The 16,958-nt window shown below is 39.2% G+C and overlaps 1 protein-coding gene across 1 annotated transcript in view; it reads right to left on the reverse strand.

Annotated features, from left to right (window-relative positions):
* Positions 1–16,958, reverse strand: part of OCA2 (OCA2 melanosomal transmembrane protein) — a 255,523-nt gene that overhangs the window by 221,379 nt on the left and 17,186 nt on the right. Inside the window, exon 2 of the mRNA XM_082658969.1 lies at positions 11,248–11,517. Coding sequence (XP_082515095.1) covers positions 11,248–11,495 — 248 coding nt within the window. The 5' untranslated portion in view covers positions 11,496–11,517. The remainder of the gene's footprint in view (positions 1–11,247; positions 11,518–16,958) is intronic.

The following is a 16,958-nucleotide window of genomic DNA, read 5'->3' on the forward strand; positions in this document are numbered from 1 at the left end:
ACACAAGAAGGAGTTTTGCAGCAGATTAGATGAGACAGAGGAACAGGTCAGTGAACTGGAAAAGTAATGAGAATCATGCAAGCTGAACAGAAAAAAGAAAAATTTATTAATGGAACAGTTTAAGAGACTCCTGGGACAACATCAAGCATACTAACAAACATTCACGTTATAGGGGTCCCAGAAGAAGAAGGAAAGAGAAAGGGGCAGAGAACTTATTTGAAGATATAACTGCTGAAAACATTTCTAACCTGGGAAAGGAAACAGACATCCAGGTCCAGGAAGCACAGAAAGTTCCAAATAGGATCAACCCAAAGTGATCTACACCAAGATACATTATAATTAAAATTACAAAAATTAAAGATAAGGAGAGAGTAATAAAAATAGCAAGGGAAAATAACTAGTAATGTATGAGGAAACTCCCATAAGGCTATCAGCTGATTTTTCAGCAGAAACTGCAGTCCAGAAGGGAGTGATTTGATATATTCAAAGTGATGAAAGGGAAAAACCTACAACCAACTATACTGTACCTGGCAAGGCTTTCATTCACATTTGATGAAGAGATCAAAAGATTTACAGACAAGCAAAATCTAGAAGAGTTTAGTACCAGCAAACCACCTTTAAGGGACTTCTCTAAGCAGAAAAGAAAAGGCCACAACTAGAAATATAAAAATTACCAAAGGAAAAATCTTATTGACAAAGGCAAGTATACAGTTAAGGTAGTAGATCAACTACTTATAAAGATAGTAGGAGTTTACAAAAGCAGTAAAATCATCTATGTCTGCAGTAAGTAGTTAAGGGGTACACAAAACAAAAGGATGTAAAATCTGATGTCAAAAACAGTAAATGTTGGGCTTCCCTGGTGGCACAGTGGTTGAGAGTCCGCCTGCCAATGCAGGGGACACGGGTTCATGACCCAGTCAGGGAAGATCCCACATGCTGAGGAGCGGCTGGGCCCGTGAGTCATGGCCGCTAAGCCTGCACGTCCAGAGCCTGTGCTCTGTAACGGGAGAGGCCACAACAGTAAGAGGCCCGCATACCACACACACAGAAAAAAAAAAAAAAAAAAAGAACAGTAAATATTGAGAGGGAGTAAAAATGCAGGGTTGTTAAAAAGCATTCAGGGCTTCCCTGGTGGCGCAGTGGCTGAGAGTCCGCCTGCAGATGCAGGGGACACGGGTTCGTGCCCTGGTCCAGGAAGATCCCACATGCCGCGGAGCGGCTGTGCCCGTGAAGCCATGGCCGCTGGGCCTGCACATCCAGAGCCTGTGCTCTGTAACGGGAGAGGCCACAACAGTGAGAGGCCTGCATACCACACACACACACACACAAAAGCATTCAAACTTAAGAAATCAGTAACTTAAAATAAGCATGTATATATATATATATATATATATATATATATATATATATATATATATATATATATACAGATTGATGAACCTTTAGCCAAACTCATCAAGAGAAAAACAGAGAGAGCACAAATCAATAAAATCAGAAATGAAAAGGAAGAAGTTACAGAAATACAAAGGATCATAAGAGGGCTTCCCTGGTGGCTCAGTGGTTGAGAGTCCACCTGCCAATGCAGGGGACATGAGTTTGTGCCCCCGTCCGGGAAGATCCCACATGCTGCAGAGCAGCTAGGCCCATGAGCCACGGCTGCTGAGCCTGCGCGTCCGGAGCCTGTGCTCTGCAACGGAAGAGGCCACAAGAGTGAGAGGCCCGTGTACCACAAAAAAAAAAAAAAGGATCATAAGAGATTACTACAAACAATGAAATGGGCAACCTGGAAGAAATGGACAAATTCCTATAAATGTACAACCTCTAAAGACTGAATCAGGAAGAAATAAAAAATATGAACAGATAAATTATCAGTAATGAAACTGAATTAGCAATTTTTAAAAACTCCCAACAAACAATGATTCATGACCAGATGGCTTCATGGGTCAATTCTACCAAACATTTAAAGAAGCATTAACATCTACCCTTCTCAAGCTCTTCTTAAAAACTGCTGAGGAAGGAACGCTTCTGGACTTTTTCTACGAGACAAAGATAGCTTCTTTTTTAAAAAAAAGAAAATTACAAGCCAATATCACTGATGAACATAGATGCAAAAATTCTCAACAGAATATTACAAACAGAATTCAACAATATATTAAAAGGATCAAACATGATGATCAAATGAGTTTTATCCCAGGGGTGCAAGGATGGCCCATTATCCACAAATCAAAGTGATATACCACATTAAAAAATTGTAGAACAAAAATCATCTTATCACCTTGATAGATGCAGAAAAAGCTTTTGACAAAATTCAACATCTATTCATGATTAAAAAAAAAACTCTGAAACAAGTGAGTATAGAGGGAACATACATCAACATAATAAAGGCCACATATGACAAGCCCACCGTTAACATCATACTCAATGGTGAAAAGCTGAGAGCATTTCCTCTAAGATCAGGAAAAAGATAAGGATGTCCATTCTAGCCTCTTTTATTCAGAAAAATATTGGAAGTCATAGCTATAGCAATTAGACAAGAAAAAGAAATAGAAGAAATCCAAACTGGAAAGGAAGAAGGAAAACTGTCACTGCAGATGACATGATACAATACATAGAAAATCCTAAATACACCACCAAAAATCTACTCGAGCTCATCAACGAATTTGGTAAAGTTGCAGGATATAAAATTAATATATAGAAATCTGTTCATTTCTTTATACTAACAACAAATTATCAGAAAGAGAAAGCAAGAAAACAATCCCATTTACAATTGCATCAAAAAGAATAAAATATCTAGGAATAACTCTAAACAAGAAGGTAAAACTATAAGATGTTGATGAAAGATAGTCAAGATGACAAAAACAAATGGAAAAGTATATTGTGCTCAGGGATTGGAAGAATTAATATTGTTAAAATGACCATACTACCCAAAGCAATCTACAGATTCAGTGCAATCCCTATCAAAATACCAATAGTATTTTTCATAGAACTTGAACAAATAATTCTAAAATTTGTATGGGAACATAAAAGACCCCAAATAGCCAAAACAATCTTTAAAAAGAGCAAAACTGTAGGTATCACACTCCCTGATTTCAAACTATACTACAAATCTACAGCAATCGAAACAGCATGGTACTGGCACACACAAAAAAGATACATAGCTCAATGAAACAGAAGAGATAGCCCAGAATGGACCCACACTTACATGGGCAATTAATCTATGACAAAAGTGTCAAGAATATACAACAGGGAAAAGACAGGCTCTTCAATAAATAGTATTGGGAAAACTGGACAGCTACCTGCAAAATAACAAAACTAGACTACTTTCTCACAACATATACAAAAACAAATTCAAAATGAATTAAAGACTAAATGTAAGACACGAAATCATAAAACTTCTAGAAGAAAACATAGGCAGTATGCTCTTTGACATCCGTCTTACCAATATTTTGGGGGATGTGTCTCCTCAGAGAAGGGAAACAAAAGCAAAAAACAATGTACACATCAAATTAAAAACCTTTTCCACAGTGAAGGAAACTATCAGCAAAACAAAATGTCCACCTACTTAATGGGAGAAGATATTTGCAAATGGTATATCAAAATAAGGGGTTAATATCCAAAATATAGAAAGAGCACATACAGCTCAACATCAAAAAAAAAAAAAAAAACAGAAAACAAAAAACAACCAATTAAAAACATGGGCAGAGTACCTGAATAGACAATTTTACAAATAAGACATATAGATGGTCAATAGACACATGAAAAGATGCTTAGCATGACTCATCATCAGGGAAATGCAAATCAAAACCACAATGAGATATCATCTCAGACCTGTCAGAACGGCTATCATCAAAAAATCTATAAATATCAAACCTTGCCAAGGATGTAGAGAAAAGGGAACCCTCATACACTGTTGGTGGGAATGTAAAATGATGCAGACACTACAGAAAACAGTATGGAGGCTCCTTTAAAAACTAAAAATAGAACTACTATATGATAACGCAATTCCACTCCTGGGAATATATATGGAAAAAATGAAAACACTAATTTGAAAGGACATATGCACTCCTATGTTCATTGAAGCATTAGTTACAGTGGTCAACGTATCCTGCATCTGTGGAATACATGAATAGACAACGAATCATCCCAAATTGAGGAGGTGGACTTTGAGAGCAAGATTTGTGACTTTTTCTCCTTCTTCTCTTTTTGTGAGTTTGTATGTTATGCTCTGTGTGAGATTTTGTCTGTATAGCTTTGCTTCCACCATTTGTCCTATCCGTCCATTTTTTGTTTTGTTTTGTTTTGTTTTCAATGTTTTTTCTTCATAATTATTTTTTAATAACTTTATTATATTTTATCTTATGTTATTTTATTTTACTTTATCTTCTTTCTTTCTTTTTTCCTTCCTTCCCTCCTTCCTTCCTTCCTTCCTCCTTCCCTCCCTCCCTCCTTTCTTTCATTCCTTCTTTCTTTCTTTTTTTCTTTCTTTCTACTTCTACTAATTCTTTCTTTCTACTTTTTCTCCCTTGTATTCTGAGCCATGTGGATGAAAGGCTCTTGGTGCTGCAGCCAGGAGTCACTGCTGTGCCACTGAGGTGGGAGAGCCAACTTCAGGACACTGGTCCACAAGAGCCCTCCCAGCTCCACATAATATCAAATGGCGAAAACCTCCCAGAGATCTCCATCTCAACACCAGCACCCAGCTTCACTTAACGACCAGCAAGCTACAGTGTTGGACATTCTATGCCAAACAACTAGCAACAAAGGAACACAACCCCATCCATTACCAGAGAGGCTGCTTAAAATCATAATAAGTCCACAGACACCCCAAAACACACCACCAGACGTGGACCTGCCCACCAGAAAGACAAGATCCAGCCTCATCCACCACAACACAGGCACTAGTCCCCTCAACCAGGAAGCCTACACAGCCCACTGAACCAACATGAGCCACTGGGGACAGACACCAAAAACAACGGGAACTACGAGCCTGCAGCCTGCAAAAAGGAGACCTCAAACACAGTAAGATAAGCAAAATGAGAAGACAGAAAAACACACAGCAGATGAAGGAGCAAGATAAAAACCCACCAGACCTAACAAATGAAGAGGAAATAGGCAGTCTACCTGAAAAAGAATTCAGAATAATGATAGTAAAGTTGATCCAAATCTTGGAAATAGAATAGACAAAATGCAAGAAACATTTAACAAGGGCCTATAAGAAATAAATATGAAACAAGCAACGATGAACAACACAATAAGTGAAATGAAAAATACTCTAGATGGGATCAATAGCAGAATAACTGAGGCAGAAGAACGGATAAGTGACCTGGAAGATAAAATAGTGGAAATAACTACTGCAGAGTAGAATAAAGAAAAAAGAAGGAAAAGAACTGAGGACAGTCTCAGAGACCTCTGGGACAAAATTAAATGCACCAACATTCGAATTATAGGGGTTCCAGAAGAAGAAGAGAAAAAGAAAGGGACTGAGAAAATACTTGAAGAGATTATAGTTGAAAACTTCCCTTATATGGGAAAGGAAATAGTTAATCAAATCCAGGAGGCACAGAGAGTCCCATACAAAATAAATCCAAGGAGAAATACGCCAAGACACATATTAATCTACTGTCAAAAATTAAATACAAAGAAAACATATTAAAAGCAGCAAGGGAAAAACAACAAATAACACACAAGGGAATCCCCATAAGGTTAAGAGCTGATCTTTCAGCAGAAACACTGCAAGCCAGAAGGGGCTGGAAGGAAATATTTAAAGCGATGAAGGAGAAAACACTGCAACCAAGATTACTCTACCCAGCAAGGATTTCATTCAGATTTGATGGAGAAATTAAAACCTTACAAGCAAAAGCTGAGAGAGTTCAGCACCACCAAACCAGCTTTACAACAACTGCTAAAGGAATTTCTCTAGGCAAAAAACACAAGAGAAGGAAAAGACCTACAATAATGAACCCAAAACAATTAAGAAAATAGGAACAGGAACATACATATCGATAATTACCTTAAATGTAAATGGATTAAATGCTCCCACCAAAAGACACAGATTGGCTGAATGGATACAAAAACAAGACCCATATATTTGCTGTCTACAAGAGACCCACTTCACACATAGAGACACATAGAGACTGAAAGTAAGGGGATGGAAAAAGATATTTCATGCAAATGGAAACCAAAAGAAAGCTGGATTAGCAATTCTCATATCAGACAAAATAGACTTTAAAATAAAGACTATTAGAAGAGACAAAGAAGGACACTACATAATGATCAAGGGATCAATCCAAGAAGAAGATATAACAGTTGTAAATATTTATGCACCCAACATAGGAGCACCTCAATACATAAGGCAAATACTAACAGCCATAAAAGGGGAAATCGAAAGTAACAGGGGACTTTAACACCCCACTTTCACAAATGGACAGATCATCCAAAATGAAAATAAATAAGGAAACACAAGCTTTAAAGATTACATTAAAAAAGATGGACTTAATTGATATTTATAGGACATTCCATCCAAAAACAACATAATACACATTTTTCTCAAGTGCTCATGGAACATTCTCCAGGATAGATCATACCTTGGGTCACAAATCAAGCCTTGGTAAATTTAAGAAAATTGAAATTGTATCAAGTATTTTTCCGACCACAATGCTGTGAGACTAGATATCAATTACAGGAAAAGATCCATAAAAAATACCAACACATGGAAGCTAAACAATACACTACTTAATAATGAAGTGATCACTGAAGAAATCAAAGAGGAAATTAAAAAATACCTAGAAACAAATGACAATGGAGACACGACGACCCAAAATCTATGGGATGCAGCAAAAGCAGTTCTAAGACGGAAGTTTATAGCAATACAATCCTACTTTAAATAAAAGGGAAACATCTCGAATAAACAACTTAAGCTTGCACCTAAAGCAATTAGAGAAAGAAGAACAAAAACCCCCAAAGTTAGCAGAAGGAAAGAAATCATAAAGCTCATATCAGAAATAAATGAAAAAGAAATGAATGAAACAATAGCAAAGATCAATAAAACTAAAAGCTGGTTCTTTGAGCAGATAAACAAAATTGATAAACCATTAGCCAGACTCATGAAGAAAAAAAGGGAGAAGACTCAAATCAAAATAATTAGAAATGAAAAAGGAGAAGTAACAACTGACACTGCAGAAAGACAAAAGATCATGAGCAATTACTACAAGCAACTCTGTGTCAATAAAATGGACAACCTGGAAGAAACGGACAAATTCTTAGAAAAGCAAAACCTGCCAAGACTGAATCAGGAAGAAATAGAAAATATGAACACACCAATCACAAGCACTGAAATTGAATCTGTGATTTTAAACTTACAACAAACAAAAGTCCAGGACCAGATGGCTTCATAGGTGAATTCTATCAAAAATTTAGAGAAGAGCTAACACCTATCCTTCTCAAACTCTTCCAAAATATAGCAGAGGGAGGAACACTCTCAAACTCATCCTACAAGGCCACCATCACCCTGATACCAAAACCAGACAAGGATGTCACAAAAAGAGAAAACTACAGGCCAATATCACTGATGAACAAAGATGCAAAAATCCTCAACAAAATACTAGCAAACAGAATCCAACAGCACATTAAAAGGATGATACACCATGATCAAGTGGGGTTTATTGCAGGAATGCAAGGATACTTCAATATACGCAAATCAATCAATGTGATACACCATATTAACAAATTGAAGGAGAAAAACCATATGATCATCTCAACAGATGCCGAGAAAGCTTTCGACAAAATTCAACACTGATTTATTATAAAAACCCTGCAGAAAGTAGGCATAGAGGGAACTTTCCCCAACATAATAAAGGACATATAAATGTAAGGCCAGAAACTATCAAACTCTTAGAGGAAAACATAGGCAGAACACTCTATAACATAAATCACAGCAAGATCCTTTTTGACCCAATTCCTAGAGAAATTGAAATAAAAACAAAAATAAACAAATGGGACCTAATGAAACTTAAAAGCTTTTGCACAGCAAAGGAAACCATAAACAAGACCAAAAGACAACCCTCAGAATGAGAGAAAATATTTGCAAATGAAGCAACTGACAAAGGATAATCTCCAAAATTTATAAGCAGCTCATGCAGCTCAATAACAAAAAAACAAACAACCCAATCCAAAAATGGGCAGAAGACCTAAATAGACATTTCTCCAAAGCAGATATACAGACTGCCAACAAATACATGAAAGAATGCTCAACATCATTAATCATTAGAGAAATGCAAATCAAAACTACAATGAGATATCATCTCACACCAGTCAGAATGGCCATCATCAAAAAATCTAGAAACAATAAATGCTGGAGAGGGTGTGGAGGAAAGAGAACCCTCTTGCACTGTTGGTGGGAATGTAAATTGATACAGCCACTGTGGAGAACAGTATGGAGGTTCCTTAAAAAACTACAAATAGAACTACCATATGACCCAGCAATCCCACTACTGGGCATATACCCTGAGAAAACCATAATTCCAAAAGAGTCGTGTACCAAAATGTTCATTGCAGCTCTATTTACAATAGCCCGGAGATGGAAACAACATAAGTGTCCATCATCGGATGAATGGATAAAGAAGATGTGGCACATGTTTACAATGGAATATTACTCAGCCATATAAAGAAACAAAATTGAGTATTTGTAGTGAGGTGGATGGAGCTAGAGTCTGTCATTCAGAGTGAAGTAAGTCAGAAAGAGAAAGACAAATACCATATGCTAACACATATATATGGAATTTAAGGGAAAAAATGTCATGAAGAACCTAGGGGTAAGACAGGAATAAAGACACAGACCTACTACAGAATGGACTTGAGGATATGGGGAGGGGAAAGAGTAAGCTGTGACAAAGCGCGAGAGAGGCATGGACATATATACACTACCAAACATAAGGTAGATAGCTAGTTGGAAGCAGCCACATAGCACAGGGAGATCAGCTCGGTGCTTTGTGACCGCCTGGAGGGGTGGGATAGGGAGGGTGGGGGGGAGGGAGATGCAAGAGGGAAGAGATATGGGAACATATGTATATGTATAACTGATTCACTTTTTTGTAAAGCAGAAACTAACACACCATTGTAAAGCAATTATATTCCAATAAAGATGTAAAAGTAAATAAATAAATAAAAATAAAAGGAGATTCAAATCTATTTAAAAAAAAAGATATGGAAGCAACCTAAGTGCCCAAAAACAGGTGACTGAAAAAGGAAGATGTGGTGTGTATGCATATATACATACATATACATACAATGGAATATTACTCAGCCATAAAAAAGAATGAAGTACTGCCAATTGCAGCAACATGGTTGGACCTAGAGGGTATTATGCTAAGTGAAATAAGTCAGACAGAGAAAGACCAATACTGTATGATTTCACTTATATGTGGAGTCTGAAAAACAAAACAAATGAACAAATATAACTCAACAGAAAAAGAGTCACAGATAGAACAAACTGTTAGTTGCCAGACGGAGGGGTGTGGAGAGAAGAGAGAAACAGGTGAGAGAGATTAAGAGGTACAGCTTCCACTTACAAAATAAATGAGTCACAGTATTAAATGTACAGCATGGGGAATACAGTCAATAACTAAGTAATATCTTTGTATGGTGACAGATCGTAACTACCCTTGTGGTGATCATTTTGAAATATATAGAAATATTGAATCACTATGTTGTGGATGAGGAGCTAACATGGTATGGTAGGTCAACTATACTTCAAAAAATAAACTCAGAAAAGATCAGATTTGTGGTTACCAGAGTCAGGGGCTTAGGGAGGGGGAATTGGATGAAGATAGTCAAAAAGTATGAACTTCCAGTTACAAGATAAATAAGTGCTAGGGATGTAATATACAACACAATGACTATAGCTAACACTGCTGCATGTTGTATATGAAAGTTGTTGAGAATGAATCCTAAGAGCTCTCATTACAAGGACAACAATTTTTTTCTATTTCTTTAATGTTGTATCTATATGAGATGACAGATGTTCACTAAACTTATTGTGGTAATCATTTCATGATGTATGTAAGTCAAATTATCATGCTGTACACCTTTAACCTGCACAGTGTTATATGTCAATTTATCTCAATAAAACTGTAAGTATAAAAAGAAGATAAAATCATGACTGCCATACATATGTGACATGAACACATATCAAATATTTTATTGAACTCATTAATTACAGGAAACCAATAAGAAAAAGAAACCACACATATATGGGCAATTAGAAATGTTGAACTGAATTGAAAAATCAGTGTAAAACTGGACAATTCATTCCATCAGACACACTTCAAATGTATTTCTTGGGATGAGAATCATTTGCATTGTCATCAGTTTTCAGATCAGTTGTAAACAATGAGAAGATACAGATAACCTAGGAGGGCTCCATACATAGTTTTCTATAGAAAACACCAGTCATCTTTTTGGTCCATTTAGTCTTTCACGATTTTTCTCTCCTCCTCTCCTCTACCTTTGTGGCAGGCAGCCTCTGACATGCCCCCAGTGATCCACTCCAGGTGTTCACACCCTTGTGTGATCCCATCCCCTTCAGTATGGGCCCACACAGCAAAAGTGATGGGGAGTTACGTCTGTGATTAGGTTACAAAGAACTGTCTCTCATGCTTGCCCCGATGGAGCAGGCCTCCTGACAAGGGACTGAGAACCTCAGTCCATCTGCCCGGGGGGAACTGAGGCCAGCCAACAATCACACAGACGAGTTTGGAAGCAGACCTTGCCCACTTGAACCGTGGTCAGCCAGCCCCAGCTGACCACTTGTTCTCAGCCTGTAAAAGACCCTGAGCAGAGGACCCAGCTAAGCCATGCCCAGATTCCTGACTCACAAAACTGTGAGAAAATAAACATGTGTTGTTTTAAGATTCTGAATTTTGGAGTTTGTTGCATGGCACTAGATAACTTAACACACTCTTCCTTCCTGCTTTCTGTGTACCTATACCCTGATTTTAATAGCTCTAAGAAAATACTTACACAGGTGATGTAACTGATCTTATTTCTATTTTTATTATCTTTTGGATTTACATTAGCTGCATTTTAGAAGTAGCATTCATTCAAAACAGGTCAGGAAAGTGATCTAATGCTGGAAAGATTCTTGCAGAATATCTGGAAATTTTTCCCACAAAAAATGTGAGAGAACTATGCTCAAGAAAACCCAGTATTTGTAAATTCCACATTCACAAGATAAAATTGTTTTAAACTCACCTCCACTTCGCGAGGAATGAGCCAAAATTCTGGTCCACAGGAGCCCAGCAGCTCTGCCCAGCTGCCCCACTGGGGTAGGGGTTCAGGGAGTCTGCCTTGCTGTCTCCCTGCTGTGGCCTATGGTTGCTGGTGTTGAGTCCCACCAGCCCCGGCCCTCCCAAGCCAGCACTCATGGGAGCTGATGTCTGATGTATCTCTATCTCCAGCATACCAGAAGTCAGCCTGCCATCTTTGTTCTCTAGGTGCATGTTTCTGTTGCCACTCTTCTCTCTAGAGTCAGCCAGAAAGAAACCACTGTTGATAAAAAGCAAACTGTGAATATCATTTTTATCTTGGGGAATTCATACTACTGAATGGTACAGTAGAAACACTTCTTATAACAAGGCCCTTCCCATGTCTCAGCATCTAATATATGGAAAAAAGTGTATGTTCATCTCCAAGAATGAACATTTTAGCACATTTCACACTAGCAGTAACCTAACTATTCAACAACAGAGCATTAGTTAGGTAAATTGTGATATGTGCATAGTAGGAAATACTATGCAAACATAAATATCCTCTAGAGATACTGACATTGGGAAATATTTAAAATATAGTAAACGCCATTGATACACTGGGATATATCTCTTGAAATAAATATGTACCTAGAATATACATAGAACAGAAAACCAAAAAGACACAGCCTCTAAAGTATGGCTACCTTTTTGTGGCGGAGGTACAGATGATTCCGGCTTTCTTCTTTGTCTTTGTCTAGGCTACAGCTTTAATGATATCTGCATCTAGAAAATTAATACTTTTGCAATGAGAAAATAATAATACCTATTACAAAAATGAGAAAAATCACCATACTTGCAAGGTTATGGTGTCCTGCTTTTGGGATTATGTTTTAACCTGTTACCATTTTATTTGTTTACATTTGGGTGAAGTGAGTACAATTCATGTGTCCACCACTCCTTGTCACCCAATTCACAGAGGCTCGTAATGCCCCATGATCACAAATTCTGGAGGACCCAGGATGTGTGGGAGTCCAAGCAGGTACAAGGTCAGTGTGTTATGTCTACAACTGAGTAAGTGGGGGTGGGGGGTGCTCACAGCCCAAAAGCCCACACTTTCTGATGGAACAAGAATTTACTTTAAATACAGAAAGGCAACAGCTTTTGAAGAGACACAAATGACCAAGGAAGTCCTACTATTTTCTTATTGCTATGATTTCCCTACTTTAACCCACCACTTACATTGAAAAGATGATTTACTCATCAGTAAGAAGGTGGCAGAGAGTGTTGATAGAATATACTTGTATCAAAAGACAAAACAAAAATATTAGAGTTAGTTTCACGCAATGTTTCCATCACCTGGTAAGAATAAACTCCATATGCACATTTGAACTACAGGAAAATACAACTTGTGTGACTTCCGTGATTCCACCTACAAGTTAAATGCTCTCGTATTTGTATTTTAAACTGATGTTGCACAATATACAGATGAACAATAAAATGTATGCTAATAATTTAAATTTTTAATTTTTCTTTACTTAGAATAGCAATTTAAAACACCAGGACAAGTCAAGAGACTGGAAGAAAGGAAAATCTTTTATATTGTAGGACTGTTAACGGCACTTTTTCCTGCTTTTTGAACAAGGGACCCCACATTTTCATCACACACTGGGTCCCACTCTCTCCCTTTAACAGAGTTATCCTCTTAGCTCTCCACTGCCATCTTCTCCCCTCCATAACGTACTCCAGCTGCCATTGGAATACACCACCCAACCTTTACTACACTGACTACTGTCTTCCTGGCCAGGTCCCACCTTCATTCTTCAATGATTTGGGCCCCAGCTTATGGTCTCTCTCTCTCTCTCCCCATCCCTCCCACCCACTGCTACACTTGCTGTTATTTTTTGGCTTCACCATCTATACCCTGGGCTCTCAGTTTTGTGAGTGCCTCTCCAGCACTTGCCTGCTCCCACGTCAGCCAACACGTCCTCACTCCCCTTTTCCAGTTGAGATTCTGTGGTCCAGCAAACACCCTCCTTTTATTTGCCTCCTCTTACATTCTGTCAAGTTCACCAGATATATGAGTTTTCTATTACTGCATAATAAATTACCACAAAATAAGTAGCTTAAAATAATACACATTTATAATCTCAGAGTTTTGGTGGCCCAGGGGTCGCTGTGGCAGGCTTAGGTGGGTCTTCTGCTTAGGCTCTCAAGTGTCATTGCGCTGGGAATCAGCTTCCAAGATCACTCAGTGCTGACAGAATTCACTTCCCAGTGGCTGCAGGACTGAGGACCCAGCTGCTTGCTGGTTGTCGGCTGGAGACCACCCTCACTTCCTACAGGCTTCCTGCAGCTCTTTGCCATGTGAACCCCAACAGGTCTGTTCACTTCATCAAGGAATAGCAAGAGTCTCCAGAGCGAGTCAACTAACAAGGAAGAATTTCATGTAATGTAGCCGTCAAAGAGTAACATCCCATCCATCACCCTTGCCATATTCTATGGGTTGGAAGCCAGTTAAAGGTCCCACCCTCACTCCACGGCAGGGGATCATCACACAAGAGTGTGAACGCCAGACAGTGGGGATCATGGGGGCCACCCTGGAGTCTATCTGTCACGTGGCAAGACCCCAAACCTGACTTGCCCACTCTGAGCCTCCACTTACGTGGCTGAATGTGGCCAAGGAGAACCCTGGGTGCTGCTGCTGTTCTCACCTGGCCTCCACATGCAGGGTTCTCAGTGGGTCCCAGCACTGCCCAGCAATCCTACTGCATCTCCCAAGTCAATTTTCACTCCTGCTCTCCTCCACCTCCCTCCCTAAATCCCTGTATACCTTCCCTCCTTTCTAGTCTCAGCTACTGAATTTGCCTCTTTCTTCCTTCACTGATGGAATCAGCCAGGGTCCAAGAAGGAAATGGAAGCTGCTCTGAGTACACAACCACAGAAGCTGGTTACATGGGAGGTAGACATGCTGAGAAGCTAACCAGAGGCTGAAGTACCCAGCCTTCCAAGGACACGCTTGCCTGTAGCCCTACTGGGTACAATGGAGCCCACCCACGCTCACCTGTTCAAACTGCTACGTTACATTTTTTCCTCCTTCTCTCCAAAATCATTCAGGCTAGCATGCAAACATACTATCAACACTAAAAAAGTACATCTCAGGACTTATGCTCCCAGGAACATAGAGTAGAATTACTTTTCCCTCTTCTTCCTGCTAAGTACAATGAAAAACCTGACATTTTATATAAAACAACCATAAGAAGACTCTGAAAGGTGGACAGAAGGTGGCAAACAAGTTAGGGACCCAAGAAATGACACAGAAGTGAGGCTGTGTCCTTGGATTTTTATCATGTCTCATATATCCCAGACAGGGTGCTGAAGATGTCAGCAACCTGAAAACACCAACAGATGTAGACCAAAAAAGCCCCAAGAAAAGCCTGCCCTCTCTAGCCAAAGGAATATGAATGCGGCTGCCTAGTAGGATAGAAAACTTTTAGACACTACTCTACTGAAGCCAAACACTGTAGACCCACATTTATCCAGACAGCAAAGGCCAAGCGGTGAGCCTAAACTCCCAGCCTCACCAGGCTGTAATAAGGGGCCCGGTCCCCCATTCCCACTGAGGTGGTCAGAGAAGGAAAATAGGGAGCTGGGACATTCATCCCTGCTGGGTGCTAGGGAGTCCAACCTCCTCCTTATGCACACCCCGCACCAGGTAGGTGGAGACCAAGAGTGGGGAACCTGAACTTCAGCCCCACCTTGCAATAAGAGAAACACCTCCTTGGTGAGGTGTCAGAGCAGGCCAAGTAGACAAAACGAACATTCACCACTGCAGTAGTGAGGCCATGTCACAACTGTGTCCCTGCAGGCCACATGAGGAGCAGTAATGAGGTGACCTTATCCCTCCCATCCAGGAAGGTATCAGCAGAGGCCTAGTAGAGAGCCAGATCTCCCACACCACCACCCAGAAATAACAAGGAATCCTTCCCTACCATGATATCAACTGAGGCCAAGTGGGGAACTTGGATTTCTAATCCCACCTGGCAGCAATGAGGCAGTACTAGGCCCTTCTGCTGGAATGGTGTCAGAGGAAACCAGCTAAACAGAAAGTTTAAATAGGAATTAGAGCCTCATAATACTTGAAATGTGCAAGTTTCAATCACAATCCCCTGTTACAGTGATAACCAAGGAAATATCAACTTGAAAGAAAATAGATGAGAACACTAAGATGACAGGGATGTTGGAATTATCTGACAAAGAGTTTTAAGACAGCTAAAATGAAAATGGTTCAACAGGCAATAACAGAGACACTTGGAACAAATGAAAAACTAGAAAGTCTCAGCAAAGAAATAGAAAGCCTCAACAAAGAAGAGCCAAATGGAACTGAAAAACACAATAGCAAAACTAAAAATTCAATAGATGGCTCAATAGCAAAATGGAGGAAACAGAAAAGAACCAATGAACTGGGAGTTAGAACAATAGAAATTACCTAATACAAACAAAAGAGGAAAAAAATTAACAGACCCTCAGAGACCTGTGGGACTATAACAAAAGATATAATCTTCATGTAATGAGAATCCCAGAAGGAGAAGAGAAATACTATGTAGTTGAAAAAGTGTTTGAAGAAATAATGGCTGAAAACTCCCCAAATTGGACAAAACACATATATCTACACATCATAGAAGCTTAGTAAAACCCAAAGAAGATAAACCCAAAGAAACCTACGCCAAGATATACTGTAGTCAAACTTTTGAAAACTAAAGACAAAGAAAAAGTCTTGAAGCCATCAAGAGAAAAATGAAGATGTATGTACAGGGGGGAAAAATTCAAATAACAGAAACCATGGAGGCCAGAAGTGGCACCATATTTTTCAAGTAATGAAAGGAAGAAGTTCAACCCTGAATCCTTTATCTAGTGAAAATATCCTTCAGGAATGTAGGGGAAATCAAGACCTTAGATGAAAGAAAACAGAGAATTTGTTGCCAGCAGACCTATCCTAAAAGAATGGCCAAAGAAAGTTCTCTAAACAAAAAAAGAAAGATTAAGAGAAGAAATTTTGGGGCATCAGGAAGGTGAAAAGAATAATGGAAATGGAAAAGTAAGAGCAAATACAATACATTTTCTCTCTCTTTTGGAATTTTCTACATTATGTTTGATTTTTGAAGCAAATATTGTAACACTCTCTGATATGGTTATCAATGTATGTAGAGGAAATATTTAAGACAATTTGTCACAAATTGGTAAGATAAAGAATGGAGAGGGGGCTTCCCTGGTGGCACAGTGGTTGAGAGTCCACCTGCCAATGCAGGAGACATGGGTTCGTGCCCTGGTCCAGGAAGATCCCACATGCCACAGAGTGGCTGTGCCCATGAGCCATGGCCACTGAGCCTGAGCGTCCGGAGCCTGTGCTCCACAACGGGAGAGGCCACAACAGTGAGAGGCCGACGTACCGCAAAAAAAAAAAAAAAAAAAATGAATGGAGAGGGACATGGAACCTTCAAGATGACAGAGGAGTAAAACGTGGAGATCACCTTCCTCCACACAAATACATCTACATGTGGAACAACTCCTACAGAACACCTACTGAATGCTGGCAGAAGACCTCAGACTTCCCAAAAGGCAAGAAAATCCGCACGTACCTGGGTAGGGCAAAACAAGAAAGAAAAAATACAAAAGAATAGGGATGGAACCTGCACCTCTGGGAGGGAGCTGTGAAGG

The sequence above is a fragment of the Grampus griseus genome (genome assembly GCF_964374135.1).
Source record: "Grampus griseus genome assembly, chromosome: 7".
NCBI lineage: Eukaryota > Metazoa > Chordata > Mammalia > Artiodactyla > Delphinidae > Grampus > Grampus griseus.